Here is a 23,461-nt window from a genome sequence, read left to right as displayed (position 1 = left end):
CAGCATCTGCCACATCATTTTGATGGGAGGGGGTGTGGTAAAATTCCCTGTCCTTTTAGATGAGAAAAAACTGCACTGACAGCTTTTCCTCTGGGTCTATCATGTTAGAGAACTGTTCAGTCCACTCTGATGAACAGTGTCAGGACCTTCAGGCCCTTGTTTCTTTGCCCAGAACCTGCAGTCCTTTGGCTCTGAAGGGGAAATGGATGATTGCTTTCTCTTCCCAAAACCTGGATCAAATGTTTGGGCTTTTTTGATTTGTTTTGTTTTGGGAGCACAACCAGAGGTGCTCAGGGCTTACTCCTGGCTCTGCGCTCAGGAATCACTCCTGGTGGGCTCAGGGATAATTCTTGGTGGACTCTGGGATGCAGGGAATTGAACTCGGGTCTGTTGCATATACAATAAACGCTTATCTGCTGTACGATCTCTCAGCCCTCAGATCAAATGTTTTCAAATCAAGAGAGGATTTCTTCTCCTGGCCTTTTCAGGGGGTTTTCTTCTCAAATAATTATTGAGCTGGGTAGGAAATGTGAAAGCTTGGTCTAGTCACTCCAGGAGATTTATTCAGATCCCTTTGAAAATATGTCTAGGGGTAACACAGCATATATGTTTTCTTCCCAGAGGCGGAAATGTGGAGAAATCAAGGCAGCCAATGACTGGGACAAGATTCAGGAGCAGCTTTTTGGGGAACTGGGCTTGTGGGGCCAGAAGGCAGAAGCCACACCCTGTTCCCAGTGGGAACTGGATTGGCGAGAAGGACCTGCTCGCATGAGAAAGCGCATTAGACGCTTGTTTTCATATGATGCTCTAGGTGGAGGAAGGCTCAAGGTAAGCATGAGATACAGCACCACACTTCTGCTTCTGCATGGAAGATGTGGCACAATGTCACCTTAGTTTGCTGACCCTGGGCCGTGCTTGCTAGAACACTGCCAGGTGTTCTTTTGGAGTGCCTTAGCATGGGCATGTAGGAGGGAGAGTACACAACTGAATGGTGTGGCGAGGGGCTCTATATTGTTATTCTTTGTGAGGTGTGAGGGGAAGGCTTATCCACACTGAGTGGTGCTTAGGGGCTCCTCCTGGGTCTGTGCTCTGGATTCACTCCCAAGAATGCTTGGAGGACCATGTAGTACTGGGGATTAAATTGCGGTTGACTGCATGCAGACAAGGCACATCCCTTAAATACTGTACTATCTCTCTGACCCTGCAAATTCTTCTTGATGCTGTTTAAGAGAAGAGAAAAATCATTAAATGTATCGGTTATAGAGAAGGGATGCTACAACTATACCCTGAATGAACTAATAAAAGGGTGAGTGGAAACTGCGTGGGCTATATCTATAGCACTGACCTACTACTACCCGGATGTCTAAAGAGTCCAGTGGAATAATCTGGGCAGCAGTGTTTGGGAAGAGTCTCCTGTGTGTGTGCTTAAGGTTTTTTTGTCATTGAATACTCACAACAGCATTGCCGTAGGTATTACGGAACAGGCAAATCCTTTAACATTTTTAAATTATTATGCAAAAATTATATACATTTTTGTATTATTGTACAAGCAAATTTTTAAACATTCCTTTAGCATGAAAGTATATGGAACTCAGCTATTTCTGAAAGTTGTAGTCAGTGACCCACTTAGTTCAAATAACATTAAAGCTATGTGGATTCCCAAGCAACAAAATCTGGGCAGTCCCTAGGAATTTGCTCTAATGAAGTTTAAACTCAGTGTCATCAAACTCACATTTTTGCCTTTTATAGAACAGGGAACCAGTTGAATTCATTTGGTGATGTATATATAGAAAGGCCTGTGAATTTATTTTAAATTCCCGATCAAAGATATTTTTAAATGGTAGCCTTCCAAACACCAAAACACTAGATATTTCCTTCCCTACCCACTTGGGGTTACCTTGTTGAGTTTATTCTCTAATTGGTCAAATCAGAATCTTTTATCCATACTAGTTCTTTTAGAAAACTATTGCAGTTATTTGGTGGGCATTTGGATTTTTAATGTATTGTTAGTAAATGTTGGGTGGTGGAAAGTAAATTTCCCTCAATATTTCTATTGAGGACAACCCGGGTTCAATTCTTCTGCCCATCTCTGAGAGCCCAGCAAGCTACCGAGCAGATCTCCCCCACATGGCAGAGCCTGGCAAGCTCCCCATGGCGTATTTGATATGCCAAAAACAGTAACAACAAGTCTCACAATGGAGACATTACTGGTGCCCGCTCGAGCAAATCGATGAGCAACGGGATGACAGTGACAGTGATTCTTATTAGGAAGTGGAGGTCGGAGAACCAGCATGCCCCCTGTGCTGGGACAAGCCAAAGATTGGCAGAGAAACCTGGCTCTGGCCCATCTCAGACCACACTCCCTGCTCTCTGCTCTGGACTGGTCTGTACCACAGACACACAGGATGCTGTCTAATCCCATTTTGGCATCTTCTTTGGTAATTACTGTAAGTCCTACTTAATGGAAGATTGTGGGTTTTTTCCCCTTTGACTCAGGAACATTAATACATGCATTTTATTGTGGTCCTTTAGGACTTAGCATTTTTCTCCCCTTGCTTCTGAGTCTGAGTATATGAGCAATTTTAAGGGATCACGTGGGTGTATGTATGTGTGTTTTCATAAATCTTGGAATGGGCGTACAGAGCATACAGGTAATATTCAGATTTTAATTAATTTTTTCTGTTTTATTTCAGAAGAACCAAGAAAGAAATAGGAATATTTCTCAAACAGATGTGGAAAATCAAGGTACCCAGCTGATCAATTTTATCTACTTTATTTAATAATTGAAATAAATTATAGGTTTCATTTAATATCTTCTTTTTTTAATTTATTCTTTTATTGAATCACCATGTGGAAAGTTACAAAGCTTTCAGATTTAAGTCCCAGTTATACAATGCTCGAACACCCATCCCTTCACTAGTGCACATATTCTACCACCAAGAATCACAGTATGCCTAACCCCCACCCCCACATCCCCAGCCCCCCACCCCACCTGTGTAACTGATAAATTTCACTTTACTTTCACTTTACTTTGATTACATTCAATATTTCAACAAAAAAACCCCTCACTATTATTATTTGAAGTTTCTCTCCCCTAAAGTCGGACCTGCTGAAAAGAAAGCATTTGATAATTTGTTTTCCATGGTATCACTGTATCATTGTCATCCCATTGCTTATCGATTTGCTCGAGCAGGCACCAGTAATGTCTCCATTGTGAGAGTTGTTACTGTTTTTGGTATATCGAATATGCCACAGGAAGCTTGCCAGGCTTTGTTGTGAGGGCGGGATACTCTCCATAGCTTGCTGGGCTTTCTGAGAGGGCTCAGTGACCAAGCAAACACCTTACTCGCTGTGCTATCAGCTTGGCCCCTCTTAAAGGTATGAAATATGAAATTAATATTTCACAAAAAGAAATGCTAGGTTATGTAGAGCTCAGATTCTTTTCACTGCTGGGCTTGTCAGAAGGGCCACTCCATTGGGGAAGAATTTTATATTAAATTGAAATAGTGAGACTTTTTTTTCCCTAGGAAACTATCCCATCAACTTGTCTTATCAGGGGAACCTTAATAGTATCTTCCAAACAATACAAATACATCATCAGCCAGTGACCAAAAACATATCAGGGGAAAATAAGAAGATGTTCTAGAACAAAATTGGGCAGAATAAATATTTAAGACTTTTTATACTAAACATTAATAGTACAACAGATATAATAATGCAATTATCATTTCCCAAACTAAATAAAAAGCCCAGTACATTGAATCATCTTTAATGATTTATTCTTTCTCTTGTATTCTTAATTTTTTGTTTTCATGAAGATATTTTGTTGACTTTGTTTGCTGAAAATCCAGTTGCGATTTTAGCATAAAACCATCTAGGCAGTCTGATACTGCCCCCCCCCCCCAAATTCAAATTTAGTACATTTCTACCAAACATTGTTTTTTGTATCAGACCTCTTCATTGAGTTTCGTTGTCTCTTAAACTGCAACCTCAGCTACGGGCAGGTAACGGCTCCTTAGAACAAATAAAACCTGCCTCATTTACTGCCTTAGTACTGGATATTCCAAAGAACTCACTAACAAGTCTATGGGTCCCACAAAGCACTGTTTGCTTCTCTTCTTCTACTCTGAGGTCTACACCTTTAATATGGAAACGGTGCTTGACCTGATTTTCCATAACAGTGGTAGAAAGTACCTACAGAATTTATGAATGGCCATGGCTACGAGCTGCTGCTCCACTTTTCCTCAATATGCAGAGCCCCCAGGTGTCTCCTGGGGTTTCCAGTATGTCCCACCCCTCAGCAGGAAATACAACTAGAAATGACTAAAGTCCTGCTTCCACACTGCATTTCCCAGCAAGGGGGAAAGTCCAGGATGACTGTTGCTGTAAGCAGCAGACGCTTTCCTTGCATCAGATGTGAGTCTTCCAGATGAGGAAGTGGTCAAAGGGTCAAAGAGGAATACAAGGAGAATGGTCAGAAGTCCCTTGACTTCCTAGTTACATGCAAGATGGCTACTCTGGGGCAAGTGGACACCCAGAACAGGATGGAGGGGCAAGATCCAGAAATCTATGAGGTGTGTGATTATCTGGGTCCCAAATGTCCATGTCTCAGGGTGCATCCTTCAGAAATATGTCTGGATCTATATACACAGAATTGCAGCACAGGGAATTCATGGCAGTGTAGAAATAGAAACCATCTATAGCTCTACAGCTAGGAAGCAGGTGGGTGATATAAAAAAGCCATATAACAGAATATGGCACAGTTCTTTTAGTTGTTTTCAAAGTTTTAATGAAATGAGAACTTGCTCTTGATGGAATCTTCAGTGAAAAAAATAGAAAAAAGCTTAATACACTATAGTTCCTCTCATGTCCAAAAATGGTGTTTGCATGTGTGTGCATCTACATCAACATGCACAAAAAAAGGTATATTAGGAGTAAATAGAGCAAATGGTGAACAGTTGGGATGTTAGAAATAGAAAAATCAGTCTCTGGACTCAGAGAGACTATGCTTACATTCTGCCTCTAGTTACAGACCTAAAGCAATGGAACCTAAAGCAAAGAAACTCACCTTTTCCATGGCCCTATTCTTTTAAAAATATTTTTTTGTTTTATAAAGTAGTTCACAATATTTGATTACATTTAATATTCAAACACCAATTCCACCACCATTACATCTTCCCACCATATTTCGGGCATTTCCATCATAAACCCCAATCCTTGCCCCAAAGTAGAACTGAAATAATATAATCTTTCTCTCTAAGGTTGGTTGCCTCCTACTTTGAGTCCCATCAAATGTGATGCAAGTACTCTTGGAGTATGGGTAGGGTGTGTCTTATGAAGTGTTGAGCTACTGTGAATGTGGTCCATGGCCCTATTCTTGACATGAGTATGGGATGAAATTGATCATGTAGGTAGGACTAGATATAAAAAAAAAAACCAAACACTTGCAATTACTTTTCTCATCAAAAATATCTTACACGCTGGAAATATAGTGCAGCAAGTATGGTATTTACCTTGCACATGGTCAACTCAGATTCAATCCCTGGCACCCTGTATGGTCCTCTAACCCCATCAGGAGTGATCCCTGAGAACAGAGTCAGGAATAAGTCCTCCTGAGCCCCACTTAGGGTGGGGCCCAAAGACACACACACAAAACTCTTAGCTCACAAAGAGAGAGTGCTTACTAAGTGGAAGCTTTATTACTAACACTATCTCTGGGACAAAGATGATATTTGTTCTTTTATTTTTCTTCAGTATACCATGCATTTTTCAAGTTTTTCTCATAAGGGAGATTATACTTCTATAATTAGGAAAAAATTCACTGTTTTAAGAGAGTTCAGAAAGCACAGACCCTCCACCCCCAACCCTCTTTCTTGGCAGATGCTTTATTGGTTAGTGAGAATAAAATCTGAAACATGGCCCTGTGGTCTCCTTCAGCGTGGCTGCAGCATAGCTCACCTTCCAAAGTGACTCCCCTCAGGGAATGTCACTGGTAGTATGGGCTTAGAGAACAGCTACATCAGAAACATCAGTGCCCCCCAAGATCCGCACACTCACATCTCCCCTGAAACCTCTCAGTTCCTCTGACATTCCTGGTGCCAGGTGGCTCATGCCAAACCGTTTCTCTTCCCACTGCTGCAGATGAGCTGAGCGCAGAGAGAGCTGGAGGTGAGGTTGACGAGGTGGCCGTGGACTGCACCCAGTTGACCTTCTTCCCTGCCTTGCATGAAAGTCTGCATTCCGAAGATTACTTGGAACTGTGTCGGGAAAGACAAGTTATCTTACAAGAGTTTCCTGATAATGAAAAGGTAATATCAGCCCGTCACCAGAATTCCTTGAAGTTGATAGATCAGACAGGAAAGCATTGAGGACTACTTCTCTCACAGGGGAAGTGCTTCTCTCTAGTCACTAGAAAAAGGACAAAAATGAATGAGCGGGAAAAAATGGGTGTGTTCCTGAATTTGTAGGTCCACAGCAATGAAAGTAATTAGAGGCCCGTGGTCCACCCCATCTAGCATCAATGTATTTAAAAGATCTACATCAAGCATAAATTGTTGAGTGAAATCAGCTCTCATTTAACTCTACACCTGGGGGGAGTGATGGTATCAGTTTCAAATTGGGAAATCTTCTGTCCTGTATGATTTTGGCTCCTGTCTGAAGCTGGACTAGAGGGCTACCCCGATGGTGCCTTCTGCCCCTCCATGAAGCATGGATTAAAGTGCATGGATGCCTAAGTTCTGGATTCGACTGTGCCCACACCCCTCTCTCTGAAGCCAGCTTCCCCCTGGCACTGCTCAGGACTTGGGTGAGCACCTTCTGGCACTGTGAAGTGTGCCCTGCCCAAGGACAGACTGGGGGCAGTTGGAAGGGAAGTTCGTTGTCTGAGCCAGGAGAGTTGAGATGTGGGTGTGTGTGTCCCCTGTCTGACTGGAGAATGGTCAGGGCACAGTCCCTAAAGTGTGGGACCTAGAGAAGGGCCCTTCTTACCCAGGACTAGGCAAGTTAGTGAAGCACATGTCTTAGGGCAAAACATCCCATGTTCAAATCCCGCCTTGGTCTCACAAAGTGTGTTGTCCAGCCCTGGGTCTCCCTGGGTCTCTCTCAGTCATTTTGGAGGGGTTGGAGATGCTACACGTAGCAGTGTTCTGACGCGGAGCTGCCCCTGGGACCTTCCCTCCTCCTGCTCCTCACACCCCAAGCCCCAGGTCCCTTCCATTCCTCGTTTCCTCATTCTCCTTCTGGTTAAGATGTCTCCATGATCTGCCCCCCACCCTCATCAAGCTCTGTCCTCACTGCTGTCTCCCCTCACGCACAGCTTTGTGCCCGTGTCCGAGTCAGCCGGTGATTTCTACCCAGGCTGGGGCTTGGAGCCATGCGTGTCTTTCCCCTTCCTGCCGAAGAGTTTTGTGCTCCAGAAACACATTGTGAACCCGATGCACAGCTGTCAGGTGACCACAGCTCAGTTCGGTCAGGACTTAACTCTGCTCTGGAGAGCCCTGGAATCTGGAACCTGGTAGATGGGGTGGCACAGTCTGGGGGGAACCCGACTCAGGGGGTGTGTGCCTCTAGGAGCAGGTGAGGATGTGGCTGAGCAGGGAAGAATGCTCTTGTTCACCCACTTAGGAGGCCGATGGCCACAATCAATGCAGTTCAGCCCTGGCCAGTCTTCGGGCTGGATCCAGAGTCTCATTCTGAGTTTGTAAAAGATCAGTCTTATTGCTATTATTGGCAGAGGTAGTAATGGTTGAGTATCCGGAGCCCTCATTATGCGTGTTCTTCAGACAAGTCTCACCCAGTCTCACCATGGCTCTATAAGGGAGGCTTCATTATTTTAATGAACAATGACAATAAGCAAAACAAAATCTGAGGGGCTACGGGCTGGAGTGTTGCAGGCACTTGACCTCATATCAGTTTTATTCCAGGTTCATGTCTTTTGCGTCCTACTAGCTCCAAACTCACTGTGTTGGACAAATTTTTATCAGTCTCCCCCTGCTCTCTCTTTCCCACACTGGGCCTGGAGCAGCTGCTGCCTGCAGGTCCCCGCACTCCCTTTGCAAACCTTTTGGCTAATGCTGGTCCAGGAGGGCAGGCACCTAGCCCCTTACCACATCTGGCCTCACTGTCTGGGGAACAGCAAGGGTGAACCCACCTTCAGCCGGAACACCCCCCTCAGCCTTCCACCCCCGCCCCAATAACTTAGTCCTTGTCTTCTACGCTTACTGTCCACAACGGGAATTAGAATTTGGGAGGGAAGAGTTGTCATGCTAACCCTTCAACCATGAACATATTCAAGCAAAGAGACTAAAGGTTTGCACACATCAGGTGTATAGGGTGGAGGGGGCCGAGGGCTGGCAGGATGAGGGTGATTGCATCCATGTTTTCCAGGTTGGCACTTTCTACCTGTGTCAGGACATTTTGAGGGGGCGTTCCAAGCTGTTCTCAGGATGTAGGGGGCCCCACTGGTGATTCTCGGCATCTGGGTAGTCAGTTCAGTGCAAGAGCCTGGGGAAAGGCTTCAGCTTGGGTCCCCCTTTACTGTGGATATCCAGGCCAAACAGAGATGCTGGGGGCCTCCAAGCCCATACCTGGCGATGCTCAGGGGACCATGCCATTCCAGGAATTGAACCCAAGTACAGTTGAAAAATTGTACTATTTTCTGCCCTGAAACATTTGTCAATTGCTGTCAGGGTCCCATCTCAGGGGTGGGGGGGCTCAGTGCTTATGTGATACTGGCGACCTCACACCCATAGCCTCATATGATCTACTGCTTGAGCCACATCATCAGCCTGTGTGTTTGCAGCATGAGGGGTTTGTGACATGCAGTGGTGGTACACTGATAGCCACCCTAATCTAGATATTTCCATGGGACCTTTGTGGCCATGTACTTTTCTCCATTTCTAAGTGAGAGCTGACCCACAGCTGGGTATGCAGGGGAGGGGGGCAAGGGGTAGGGGTGGCGGTTTTTCTAAGCTCTGAAATCTCAGAAGCTGCATCCATGTGGCCTTCTTGAAAGCTGGATGGGCAATTCTGGCAGAGCCTGCCCGACTCACCCTAACCCATCTACTCCTGCCATTCAGGAGGTTCTGCTTCCATGCCCTCACTGGGTAAAACACGGCAGATCCTCTGGCATCCCAAACTTCCAGGCTTCAGGTGGCCTGCTCGGAGAGGAATGCAGGCAAGCTTAGGGCTGCAACCATGAATGGCAATTCACCTTCTTCAGTGTGAACACTGAAGCTCTGATCGCCTCCAGCAATACCTGGAACAGTAATTATTCGGTGCCGCCTTTGCGTCATTGATTAATGATTCCCAGAACTGCAAACACATTTCCTGCAGACAGCTCCATGGGAGGTGAGGAGTGGTTTATTTAATGCATGTTAATTGTGGACCCTTGCCAGTCACTGCATGGTTGGGGACCACCTCTCAAGTTTCCCCCACACTGTTGGTCTCAGAAGTGAGGTACTGAGTTAAAAAAAAAAAAAAAAGGTTGGAAGACTGTGTCCAGAGTCAGAGCTCCAGTGAGTTTTTGCTGTTGTTCTCCCTAATAACAGGAACAATGAAACCTTATTTTCTTTTTTAAAGATACATTGAATATAAAATCCAAGTTTGCCTTTGGTGGAAAGCTATCAGCTTTAGGCAAAGGAAGTTATTTTTGCTCTGGGCAGCAGAGAGCAGCATCAAGCTCTTCTGAGTACTTTTAGCTGAGGTTGTCTGGAGCCGTCGGAGAAATGTGTTAACCTTTATCCCCGTAGTAACCGCCCATCAGGGCGATTCACCAGGATGACCAAAATACAGGCCATATTGATCTGATTTTGTTTTCAAAGAGCCCTTCCGTGGCTCTCACGATACACAGGGCCCCTCTTGAACTGATTCCCTCTTGACCCGATAGGGAGGGAGAAGCTTGAACACACTCACACCCTCCACACGATCATGCACACTCACAGAGACACACAGACACACTCACATATAGTCACACACTCAAACCCCACATGATCACACACACACACACATTCTCTCACACACACACACTCACACCCTTCTATCTTCATATATTCTCATATGTTCATATATACAGTCACAGCTTCATATAATCAAACACACGCACATAACTTTTTTTTCTCTAATTATCTTCTTATAATTTCCAAGCATGTCCAGCTGCTGCAAGATTTTGTGCCCTGGAATACTCCTACCCTTATCTTCTTAATTCTAAATCTAGCATTGGGGTCACCGTCTCTGATGTCACCCCTCCCCATTTGGCTCAGACACTTCTCCCCCCACACCTCCATAATGTGCTGGAAGAGTTGAATGTTTTCCTTCACCCGTTGGTTAGACCATGAAGGCGTGCTTGAACTCCCTCTGTGCCTAGCAGGGCATGGGGCATGCGCTAGACTCCAATGCACACCGATTCGAGGAAGTTATGAACAATAAATGGGGGAGTGACAGGGCAACATGCTGACAGGTGATGAGGCCTTGTCTTTTATAGCCTCACTGGTGTCCATGAGTTTTAGTCCTCAGATCGCCTGCAGATTCCTCTGGATTATGTATTCTAACGCAGATTCCAAGACCACTATGCACCTGCTGACTCGAAACCCAGGCCTGTAGCCTGGAAACATCTCCTATAATAGCTACCTAGGTTTTCTCATATTTAGAATCTTCTAGAATATATGTTCAAGGTCTACATTTTATGTTATTTAGAGATGATGGGGTCTAGAGCCTCTATTTCTATGATTTAGAGCCTCCCTGGCTAGAAATGTTCTCTAGTTTCCAAAGAGCCAGTCCTAAATTGATGCAGCTCAAGCTAAATACTGTTTTTGACAGTCTTAGGGACTTGTAATGAATTTTACATCCCATTCATGCAGTTTCCAGCCTTTCCCAACTAGTTTTTGTTTTTTTGCAGACTTGTGCAAGTGGCACAGGCATGCAGGCAGGGGGCATCCCTGCTCCTTGTCTCTGCCTGAGAAATAAGATGCCATCAAAAGATCCACAGGTTACATTTCTTCCTGTGTTTGCTAAATTAGTATGTAAAACACAACAGCTCCTTGTAGCTTTCACATACATTTCTTTGATTAGTAGTTGGACAGAATGCTCCATCTGAAAATGGTCAAGGAAGATCTAGATTATCAGCCAAGCTTCATAGGGGGCCAGTGTAGGGTCATTTATGTAGTTTTCCTGTTTTGATACTTAACTTTTCCTCAGCCATCAGTGCCTTAAAAAATAAATAGAGGGGCTGGAGTGACAGTACAGCGGGTAGGGCATTTGTGTTGCACGAAGCCCACCTGGGTTCGATTCCCAGCATCCCATATGGTCCCTGAGCACTGCAAGGAGTAATTCCTGAGTGCAAAGCCAGGAGTAACCCCTGAGAATCGCCTGGTGTTACCCAAAAGGCAAAAAAAGAAAAAAATAGAAAGTATTTTGTTTTCACATGCCAGCCTACCAATGTACGGGGAATTAGATCTCAGGGACCAGATATGTAGAAAGGCATACGTGACAGGTATGAGCAGCGCACACCAACTTTTGTAGCGATTGTAAGCACACATATGAGAGACTGGGCACATTTGTTCTGAACTAGCTGCCTCTATTTTTCCAATGAGTACCTTAGGCACTGAACAGAATTGCCAACGAATAACAGGGAAGAATGGCAGGCTACCAGCTGAACTGCCCTTTTGTAGGTGTGCACTTTGGGGCTGACACTGGGAGTATGTATTGGCGGGAGCTTCTGTAGAATGTTCCAGCACACTGTTGCTTTGGGAACTTCAGCATGGGCAGTTTGGGATTTCTACACAACCAGCTTCTCCTTATACCTAGCAACCGGATATGGGTATATACATAGTTATTCTCCTATCTGGAATGATAATATATCATCCAGCCAAGCTTAAAAAAATTCTACTTATGAAGCAGAAGTTCCACTCTTTTTAAAGTGATCGATAGACTCACGGCATGAGGGATTTCTTAATCATGAGTAAACTTGGGGATGGAGCCCTCTCAGGGCTAATTTAAATGGAAGAGCAGGTAATAGTTCACTTGGGTTCATTTTCCAGTTTTTAAAATGCCATTCTTTTCTAGAAGAATCAATTTTTAAGCTATTAACCCAGCTCTCACCAGACATTTTTCTTGTAGCTTGGTTTATTCTTTATGCTTAATTCTCCCCTAAAGAAAAGCACCAGGAGATCATAGAAATGTGTTTCCACCCCTTACTGTTGGCACAGAGATGTTGGGTGAGGATGGGGATTTATAGGGAAGGATTAATTTTAGAGTTGCAGCCATGTATTACTAGGTGAACTTGAGGATGGAAGAAGGGGAAAGGTTTAAGCAGACTGGCATCACCCTAACAACCCTGTGGAAATATAAATTGGAGCACCTTGCAGCAAAGCAACCTGACAATAGCTTGAACTAGTATAACTAAAGAAAATCCCCATCCATGACCTCCAATTTTACTTCAAGGATATTGACTTCAGATCTGTGTGTGTCTTAATGTGACATACATACAAAAATGGTCACCATAATACTGTTGATCTCTTCAAAAACAACTAAAAAACTATTTGGATCAACAGGGGATTGGTCAAATACTTGTAGTACATGACACAAGGAAGTAGTATGCACCAATTTTAAGGGTGAAATAGCCTATCTCCTGCTTGTTGGAATCTTGACTAGTTAACCTCTATGGAAAACAATATGGAGGTTTCTCAGAAAAGTAAATAGAGCTACCATATAACCCAGAAATTCTACTACTTGGTACCTATTCCCAGGACATCAAAAATTCATTCCAAAAGACATATACACACAGCTAATCACTGAAGAACTAAGTCCAAGACTGAAGCACTAAAATATGGAATCAACTTAGTGTCCAATGACAGAAAAAAGAATTATGAAAGAGTGATGTGTTTTTATACACAGTACAATACTATGCAGCTGGTGGTGACTGGTCATAGCCCTCCAGGCTTGCTTTGCATGTTCATGAGATACCTCTGATGCTCTCTATTTGTCCAGGTGACACAGAAGTATTCCTTAGTGATCGTGAAGGGTCACCTGGTCTTCGAAGCAGTCCTGCTCTTTGGCCAACAGCACTTCTATATCTGCGAGAACTTCACACTGTCTCCTGTGGGTGATGTCTACTGCACCCGTCACTGCCTGTCCAAGTGAGTTCCCCAACTTCTCCTATAGATTTCACCATGAGCTAGAACCTTCCTTATCAGCCACTCCTATGCCTGCCAGTCACATCTAAAACTGAGTCAGATGAAAAAACAAAGGACCCCTAGGACATAGGCATCCATTCCTGTGGTTCTTCAGAGTTAAAACCTGAAATGGATCACAGTGTGGCTGTCCCAAGTGCCTCTCTTGTTGTGGAATGCACCATAAAACAAGCGTTCTCACTTTCAATTCCTTAGGTAAGTGAACTTAGTCCCCCAAAGCATACTCATTTATCACTTGTGAATTTTTTTATACTATGCCAAACAAGGCACACAAGTACAATTGACAATAAAACTAGTTCTTGTGGAGTTTGGAGCACACCAATAGCATGTATTGAAATTTATGTCAAGGGAGAATGTTAAGGAGTATATAGTTGGTAGAGGATGTGTTTCTAGAGAAGGCTTCTTCAGGAAGCAGGCAAAGATCTGGGTCTCAAAGGATGGGTAAGAAATTTGAAGCACACACCAACTATTATCAGCCATCTTTGGCAGAAAATTTTAACACTTTTCTTTAGGACAAAGTGTATTTGGACTATTTGAGCTTAATCAGCCCTACCTAAACAGTTCTCCTTTGCTTAGAAAATCTGTTTAAAATCAAGCTGTTGAATTGGCACTTTTTTTTCTAGAATTTCAGCAATGCCATTGAAAACGTGGATGAATATTTCTTTATCCAGAGATAAATCTTAACTTTTCCAGTTAGTCAAGATTTAAGTGATAACAAGATGGCCTTTTCACTGGGTCTTGCAAACTTATAGGTCAAAGTAGACCTAGCGTCTGTTTAAAACAGCTTTCCAGAAACTACCTCCTCTGCAGCTTTTAACTGAGTAGGTTTGGGTTAGCATCTGAGATTTTAACAAAGTTCATGCACATGCTGATGCTACTTGGTCCAGAGTAGGACCACATTTTGAGAACCACTATTGACAGCTTTACCTGGCAATAGTAGGTTTTAACTCCCAGTTGTCCTCTCATTTTCAGCCAATGTAAGGAAGCAAGAGTTTAAGAAGCATGGTGAATGGGTGTTAGCCTTCCCTCTTTTGATTTAGATTTGCTTTAAAACACTTGGCATTTTTTTCTCTGCTAATTTCCATCTTTTATTCATACCCAACATTCACCGATTGCTGCAAGTCTTCTGTGCTTTTCTAAGGAAGGAGGAGCATAATTAATACTTGGCACACTCATCCCATCTTATTGCTCATGTTTTATTGATACTGATCAATATGGACAATGGGTCTGCAGACTTGCCTTTCTGAGAGCTGATGAAAGCTTTCTACTCTACCTATATGCAAGGCATGACTGTGTAATGCCTTGCATAATCCATTGCTTCACTCTCCACCTCTGGTTTAAATCGAGTTAGTGTTAGATAAGATCTTATTGATTAGGTAAATTGTGTTTATGAGGTGCATCTAATCATGATCAAATTGACTATATCTGCACTTTTAATAGAAGCCCAGTCCTTCGTGTGTGTACTCACTTGATTTGTAATGACAAGGGAAACTTCCCATGTCTGGAAATGTACTTCTTTAGAATGCAAGTAAGAGTGTAGTGAGAAAAAATGACTGCCCTGGAATGCCTTTGGGAATCGTATAGGTAATTTTAGTCACTGTACCCCCAAGGAGTATGTGTTAACCAGACAGCACTTTTTCTCCAAGGTCTTGTCTACTGCCCAAAGAAGCTGCTGGCACTCATGGAGATACAGTTCTCAGAGGCGGGCTATTATATCATGTCAGATCAATGGGGGATTCAGTCTTATTTTGACCATGGAGACTAAGGAAGATACATAAATAAGTGGGTTAAAAATAAAAGCTAAGTCAACCCTGAAATGTTTCTCTAAAAGACTGCCATCAAACTGCATCTAGTTGAGCATTAGGCCTTGAAAGAGGCTCTCTGATGTATCATAAAAATACCCCAAATAAAACTCAAGAACACAGTAAATCCTCCAGGAGGTCTTTGTACTCTGGGACTTTCTTTCGAAACAATGATCATTATAAGGAGAATGCATTCTGCATTCAGTGACGTCTCTTTCCAACAAAGTGGAGTGTTTACTTTGGCTACTGCAACCAAGTACTCCAAATTGAATGGTTGATAAAGTAGACATTATTGCCTAGCAGTGCTGGAGGCTACATATCTGAAGACAAGGTGTGGGCAGGGCCATGTTTCCTGTAAGTGTTCTAGAGTAGGGCTTGTCTTCCCCCCACCATACTTTTGCTGTTTCCCGGCAAGCTTTGGTGTTCATAGGCTTGTAGAGACTCTTTTAGGACATGGGAATGTCATCTCCCACCCAGTGAATCTTCACATCGGCATCCTTCTGGTGTCCAGATTTCCCCTCTATGAAAGCAGACTAGTACTAATAGATCAGAATTTTGTTTGTTTGTTTGTTTGTTTTGGGGGACACACCTGGCTGTGCTAAGGGCTTAGTCCTTGCTCAGTGCTCAGGGGTTACTTTTGGCAGAATTGAAGGAACATAGGGGGTGACAGGGATTGAACCTGGGTGAACTGTGTGCAAGGCAAATAAAATTTCTACTTTATTAACCATTCTATTTGGGGCACTTGGTGGCAGTAGCTCAAGTAAACACCGCATTTTGTTGGGAAGGGATGCCACTAAATGCAGAATTCTTCTCATAAATGATCTTTGTTTCTGAAGAAAGTTCCAGAGTACAGAGATCTGTCACAGCTGGAGGATATACAGTGTTCTTTGGGGTATTTTTATGATACATCAGAGAGCCTCTTATAAGGCCTAATGCAGTTTGATGGCAGTCTTTTAAAGAAACATTTTAGGGTTGACTTAGTTTCCTGCCCATGGATTTGGAGGTCTGACTGAGTTAGTGCACAGAACATGAAGAATGTAGTGTTGGCAAAGACAATCACAGCCTTGTGACTAATGCTACTTTAGAGGGAATCTTTCATGGGCTGGGGATGTGGCACTGTGGTAAAGTACTTGCCACTGGCAGTGGGTGCCCATACCGTGGTGAGCAGTGACCTGGCTCTCTCTTACTGTGTGTTCTGCTTCCTCCGCAGCATCAGCGATGCATTCATTTTCAACATGTGCAGCAAAGACAGGTCCTCCAACCATTACTTTTGCCAGCAACACAGCTACAGTGACCTCAGGGAGCTCCGGCAGGCTCAGTTCCTTCTACAGGTATTCCCTCAGGGAGGACTCCAGGGGCAAGTCAGTCTTCATGGAAATGTGGTCTAGGCACCCACTGGTGCTTCATCTAAGTATGTGGGCATTCCTACTTGTACCCAGGTTTTTGGGGCACCCCTGTGAATTCTCTAGGCTTATGGTGGGTTTTGTGTCCTGGTGCAGAGCTCTGACTTGTTACATTTTACCCCTGAGCCTAACACGTTGTCCCTCTTGTCCCTCAGTGTTTATCTTGTGTGTTATTGAGTATATCACCTCTTGGCTTTATTTTCCTTCTTTCAGCCTCAAAGCTAGCTTGGAAATCTAGGAGGACGGGCCAGGCCCACTTCTGTAGTGTCAGTGCCCCGACAAGCGAGGGAGGCTGTGTCCTGTCCCGACCGCGGATCTCCTCTGTTGGCTTCTTCTCCCTTCCTGGCCTATCTCAAGCTTCTGCATTTCTGGAATCGAGAGATAGAGAGATCTCCTGATGGCTCTAATCAGAATTCCCAGAGTCTCCCCCAAAGCCTACCAGGCAGACTGGAGTGAGGAACAGAACTGATTCCTTTCAAAGGCAGAACTCTGTTCTCACCTGTTACAATCTAAGGCTTCTCACTTTTGGGATAAGAGCCTCACTTCCATGTCAGAGGAGGAAGGAAGAGCGCCCTGCCCTGACTGATCTCACGACATCTAGCTTTCATGAGGCCAGTCTCAGTAATAGCAAAACTGCATCAAAGATCTGATGTCTCTCTACCAGGCAGCTTGCAGAAGAGGGGGGAAGGGGCCAGCCCTGTAGGACTGGGTGTCCCTTCCCTCTGGGCTTTGTCTCTGAATCTTCTTTTGCAAAGGCTATCAGAACTGACTTCTTGGTCCCCAAAACTGATGAATGCCTTTCATTTGTAATTTTGGAGGGGGGGGGTTGTGCAATTCATCAGATGATCCTCCTGCTGAAGATCTCATTATTTTCTGAAACTGAAAATCTAGGGGGTGGGAGTGGTTAGTTAGGGCAGTTCATTCTAGAAAGTATCAGTTGCCTTGCTGGCAAAGGTCTAGCAAGCTGTGGACATCTGGTCAGCCCTCTCCCCTGCACTTTGCTGCCTTGCCCACAAGCCTTGGTTCTCATTTTGTCTAACTTTAATGAGTTTCTCTGTGAAGAGGGTCAGCTGGAAAGGAACAGTGGAAGAAACCCGTCCAGAAGGCTTTGGACCTTGCAGTCATCCTGGTCTCAGTGCCCACCATCGTTCTGCAGCTTTGGCATATTTGAGCTCCTCTTCAGGTTTCTATTTCCCTCCACTGAACTGGCTAATGTCTCTTGTCTTTTTCACTGTTACATGTTTAGCACTTACATTTTGGGGGCACAGAGTCAATACTCAAAACTATTTTATGATGATCTGACTACATTATAGGTTATGTATAGCAAATAGGTATCAGTAAATTTCTTTCCCCCTAGTAAATGTGATTGTTTCCAGATGGTTGGTTAGCTTGACTATTTTAGAAGCCAGAAATGGGAGGATGTGTGTAAGTGTGGCCAGATGGGCTGGAGAGAACTTTCTGGGCCAGGCTGCAGTCCTGAATTCTCCCAGGAGAAAGTCAGAACTTGGGCACTCTTGGTTGCCAGGTCAAGCTGGAACCATTGCAGACCCTAAGTTGTCATTAATTTTGAACATTATTTAATTTCTAACAGTGGAGGAAATATCCTGGGCTTTAACTGCATCCTCAGAGAAGAGGAGCTTTGTATTATCACTTATAAATACCTGCCCTCAGCTCAGAAGCCTAATGAACTAGTCTTTGGGAACTCACTTTCTGCCAGGTACAAGCAGACCCTGACTGTTGGAGGCAGTGCTGTACCTGAGTCTCCCCTTACTCATTCCATCTGTCCTCCAGGCAGAGGTCTCACATTTTCCCAGGTCCTCTCTCTAACCCGGAACATTCTCTTCCTAACCTCATCTCATTCCTGAACCTCATCCTATATTTGGGCTCTCTATGGCTCTTCCAAGTATGTTATTTACATAGCTTGGAAAGAAACAGGAGGAGGATAAGAAAAGGACAGTTAGAAAAAGGAAGAAAATATTTAGACTTTACATAGGCGTAACAGAATACCCTTGGGTGGGAGGGCTACTGGGTTCATTGGTGCTGGAGAAGGGGCACTGGTGGGAGGGATGGGTTCTCAAACATTGTATGATGGAAACACAAGCACGAAAATGTGTAAATCTGTAACTGTACCCTCACGACGATTCACTAATAATAATAATAATAATAAAAAAAACAGAATACCCTCACAATGCTCTTAATTTTTCTATGGGGACATTAAAATAGCTCTACAAAATGGACATGGCATAGCACTCTGTGTCCTCAAGACTGGGCAGCATATGTAGGTTGCCTGTATTGGGAGGTGCACCCAACCAATCAATATCCCAGTGTCTCATGTAAGGTGACCCTCTGATTTAGAAAACAAGCTCCATGACCCAAATGATGTGAAAGTATCTGAAGGTGTCACTTTTTTTTTTGGCTCCTTGTCGTGAAAATAAGGTTCTCCCTTCTTCCTTTGAGAAAAAAATTTTGAGGCCCCAATTTCTGTGAGGCTCAGCTCATTCTGATCACTAGGTCTTCATACTTCCTTGGGCTGTATAAAAGGAAAGTATTCTACTTGGCCAGGTAGAGGTTAAGGAGAGTTTCCTGATACCCCAGGGACCAAATAACCCATGCTCAATGGCCCTATTGCCTGAGGGCATCTCCATTTAAGAAAACTTCAAAATAGTAATAGGAGTTTGTCTTTATAGGACATCGCCCTGGAGATCTTTTTCCGAAATGGATATTCCAAGTTCCTTGTCTTCCACAGCAGTGATAGGAGTAAGGCCTTCAAAAGGTAAGGATTTGAGGAAACTGCTCATAATTTTTGTTGTTGCTTTGGGGGCCACACCTAGTAGTGATTTTAATTACTCTAGGTCCAATGTTCAAAGGTCACTTCCTGCAGTGCTGGGTGGTGGTGGGGGGGGGCACATGGGTACCAGGCATTGAAGCCTGCATTTTTGCATGCAAGCAGGTGCTTTATCATTTAAAACTACTTCTCCACCCTCCAAACTGATCATAATTTAAGAGCAGAGGAGCAGGGACCACTCAGTTCTTTTCTCAGAAGAATCATTCTCTGTCCATCATGCACATAATTCAGGTTAGATTGTGGAAGAAGCTGCAGATCCAGAGAGCTGCTGAATCATGGAGTCAAATATTGAGAAATATAAAGAAAATGCCCTGTTCCCAAATCCTGGGAAACAGGCTCCATTTCACGGACTGAAGTGGTTTAGAACAATAATGACTAAAGGGAGAAAAATTGTGCAGACACAACATATTTAAGAAACTGGCTGTTTAATGGGCCTTCCAGAATTTTCTGGCATTACTTTCTAATTTTCCAAGTAATATTTTCTGAGCTTAATCTTTCTTTTTGATCCCAGCTGCCAATTTTAGTTGTTCCAATTTCATATTTCATTGGAAAGAATTCCAAACAACTGATTTCCCACTCCTGCACAGAGTAGCTTTTTTTTCCTTAAAGAGAGAAAGTTGCTGTTTTGGTTTAACACTTTTGCTAAACAGATGAAGTCTCCTAAGAAACTTAAGATAGTGTCTGAATTTTCAATATTCATGGCTTTTTGTTTTATATGCGGCTGACTTGGTTGGATTCCCCTGTCCCTCTTGGAGAGCCCGGCAAGCTATCCAGTATCCTGCCTGCAAAGCAGAGCTGGCAAGCTTCCTGTGGCATATTTGATATGCAACAAACAGTAAAAACAAGTCTCACAATGGAGACGTTACTGGTGCCCACTCGAGCAAATCGATGAACAATGGGACAATAGTGTTACAATGCAAAGTTATAAATGGAGAATTTGTCTAGAATCTAGAGATAAAAGGAAGGTGGTTGTTGGTTTGTTTTTGTTTTATTTTCAGCCATAAGCAGTCCACACAGAAGTGGAATCAACAAATAAGGCTGCTTATGTCCTGCTTGATTCTGAGTTAGAAGTTTTGAGGGTGAGATGTCTCATCCTGGGTGGACAGCCCAGTCTGCTCACAGTGCCTCTAGGGTTGCCTTTCTGTTGGCACTGACCAGCTTCTGACCCAACAGGATCCACTGCTGGGTCTGTGGTCAGGGCCAGAGTGAAGGAAAACAACTGTTCAGAGTCTGTGGGACCCCATTGAGGTGCTTCAATGCCACACCTCCTGCAGTTATCTTCAAGTTCTGTTTTATATCGACCTGAAGAAGCACCCTGCCACACTGACTGTTACATTCATGTTGCTACGGTTTCTGAATATTAAACTAAGTCTCTCAGTGTTTCTGAAAGTCTTGTACAGCTATAGCTCAGGCAGTGCATGTACCCACAGTAAGCTCCTGAAGCATTGTTCCTGCGTAGGGGGCTCTATATTAGCATGGCATTTCCCTCTCCCCAGCCCCAAGTGTCTGCTAGAGCAGTGTCTGCTAACATTGGCCATGAAAATGTCATGTGTCTGGTCCAAATGAAGGTGTCTTGAGATGATTGCTTAAATGACTCCTTGTTATTAAGGTTAGAGGATGTGATGCCAAGGGGCTGCTGATGAGAATGTATCCCAGGTACAGCTGGGTCTGGTGTCCATGATTTGGGGACAGAATGGGAGTTAAGGGGAAACAATGAACCCAGTCTCTTGCCTGGTTTTGAAAATGTCACCCTGGTGTATGTGTGTGTATGTGTGTGTGTGTGTGTGTGTGTGTGTGTGTGTGTATGGTGGGGGGAGAGTGGTAACTATGCTAATAGAATAATCCTTTCCCTTTTTATTTAGTTTCTGCTCCTTCCAACCCAGCTTGAAGGGGAAAGGCATCACAGAGGATCCCCTCCATCTAAGGTAACAGGCAGGGTGGTCAGTGTGCTCACATATGTGTGCTGGCTTCTTCAGTCTGATTCTACTAAAGAGAAACTGCACAAAAAAGCATGACCTATTGCCTTATTTCCCTCATCTTTATGTATCTCCACTCTACTCCTGAAATTCCATTCACTGCTGAACCTCCATGAACAGACTTGAAGTTTCACATGATCTATTGCATCTTTCAAACCCAAATAGTCGAAAGTACCCCCTGCCACCCCATTGCCTTCAGAGGTGTTAGTTCAGGCCCAGTCCTGGTAGCAAGCCCTCAGGTCAGGGTCTCAGCAGTTCCAGGTCTCCCAGGGCTATGAATATGCTTTTGATGTTAATTTATGAATGTGACAGAGTACTATGTCCAGTGAGTGAAATGCTTTCGGCCCCTTTCCAACTATCTCCATACCTCCCCAAACAAGTTACAAGTGCTCATTCCTCCAGAAGACCAGTTCAGGATCAGCGGGTGCTTTTATTTTAATCCAGGGGAATAGAGGGGCAAGGGATAGTACAGGGGTAAGGAATATGCTTGCATGTGGTTGATCGCAATTTGATCATCATTACCACATGGTCTCCGAAGCACCAAGAGGGGTGCTGCTCTGGAGGCCCCTGAGGACCACCAGGGAGATCCTGGTGATCCACAGTACATCAGGTCTTGGGAATAATGAGAGACCCCAGATCTCCTGAGAATCATATAAGCGCTCCTTCTCCATAAAAAAAGAAGGAAAAGGAGAATAGGGAAGAAACAGTGGTGGCTACTATTATTCAGGAATGTGTAAAGATAAATGAGGTAAAGAGTGGTGTCCCCTTGAACAGTATTCAAAATTCTTTGATGACTACAAAATGATGCATCATATGTCACATGTGGTGTCTACTGCTTCTACCGGCATGTACCATATCTCCTGTAGCCTTAATGTTCACATTCGTGTGAGACAGACAAAATGATTTTAAACAAAGAACTCTCTCTTTCTCTCTCTTCCCCTCTCTCTTCCCCTCTCTCTTTTTCCTTTTTGGCATTATGGTTTACAATACAGATTATGAAAGATTATGTTTATCCCTTTACCTACTTTCAACATTCAGTTCTTGTCCTGAGTGATCATTTCTAACTATTATTGTCATATTGGTAGAGAGAGAAAGAGAGAGAGAGTGAGGAAGAAGAAATGTGCCTGCCATAGAGGCAAGTGGGTGGTGGGTAGGAGGGAAACTGGGAACATTGGTGGTGGGAAATGTACACTGGTGAAGGGACAGGTGTTGGAACATTATATGACTGAAACCCAATCATGAACAGCTTCCTAATTACAGTATATCACTGTAATTCAAAAACAAACAAACAAAGTCAATGAGATTGAAAAAAAATAAAGTGATAAATTATACAGCACATCGGGTAATGATAAGTGCAATAAACAAAGTGGACGGAGGTTTAAGAATTGAAATCTCAGACTGGACAATGAGGTAGTTCTAGCAAGGCAGCTGTATTCGAATTCAAACTTGAGCAAGAGGGGAAAACAAGGGAAGACCAGAGCAAGGGCACAGATACTGAGGAGATGAGGCCGTTGTCTGGCTGAGGCCCAGGTGACAGTGCAGCATGGAGTTTATAGGAGAAGAGGAGAGGGGCTTGGTCCCTGTAAACCAGGGCCTCACCATAATGAAATTGAATATGGTGGGAAGAATTGGAGGAAAGTTTAGATGATATTTTTAGCTGCAGTGCCAAGAAGAGACTATGGCAAGTTAGAGGCATAAATAAGCCAGGAAAATGGTAAGGAAGTTTTTGCAGTAACTCAGGTGAGAACTTCAGGGGGGTTGGATTGGAGACAGTGGCAGCAAAGAAGTGAAGTATCAGATTATGGATATGCTCAAAGAAGTATTATGGATAACCATAATAGTGGTGGGATCTGTTGACTAATCAATCGTGGGGCATTTTAGGATCAGACAAAGGATTTACATTAGGAAATTTGGAAAGTAAGATGGCAAATATCAAAGGCAAAACTTTTCTGGTATGTGGTGTTGCTGTCAAGACATCATTTTGGACATGTTGATTCTGAGACACTGATCAGACATATGAGAGTCATGCAGACCATGCATATAGGAATTTGGGAATCAGACTCATAAGCCAGTGGATATATGGGAGAGCCCAGATGAGTTGTAAATTTGGAAAACTATTTAAAATTTAAGACTAAAACCAGATCACCAAGATAATTAGCACACATGGAAATAAAATTAAGAATTATCCTGGGGTGACTAGAAAGATAAGACAGTGGAGAAGGAGATTGCCTTGAACATAGCCAACTCA

General features: G+C 43.7%; 1 protein-coding gene across 1 annotated transcript in view; it reads left to right on the top strand.

Moving 5' to 3' along the window:
* Positions 1-23,461, top strand: part of WDFY4 (WDFY family member 4) — a 248,928-nt gene that overhangs the window by 145,876 nt on the left and 79,591 nt on the right. Inside the window, exons 40-46 of the mRNA XM_004607397.2 lie at positions 622-828; positions 2,694-2,745; positions 6,142-6,308; positions 12,985-13,133; positions 16,200-16,320; positions 19,080-19,165; positions 21,100-21,162. Of these exons, the coding sequence (XP_004607454.2) occupies positions 622-828; positions 2,694-2,745; positions 6,142-6,308; positions 12,985-13,133; positions 16,200-16,320; positions 19,080-19,165; positions 21,100-21,162 (845 nt within the window). The remainder of the gene's footprint in view (positions 1-621; positions 829-2,693; positions 2,746-6,141; positions 6,309-12,984; positions 13,134-16,199; positions 16,321-19,079; positions 19,166-21,099; positions 21,163-23,461) is intronic.

Source organism: Sorex araneus, chromosome 11, assembly GCF_027595985.1.
Source record: "Sorex araneus isolate mSorAra2 chromosome 11, mSorAra2.pri, whole genome shotgun sequence".
Classification (NCBI taxonomy): domain Eukaryota; kingdom Metazoa; phylum Chordata; class Mammalia; order Eulipotyphla; family Soricidae; genus Sorex; species Sorex araneus.
This window is presented reverse-complemented; position numbering and strand designations above follow the sequence as displayed.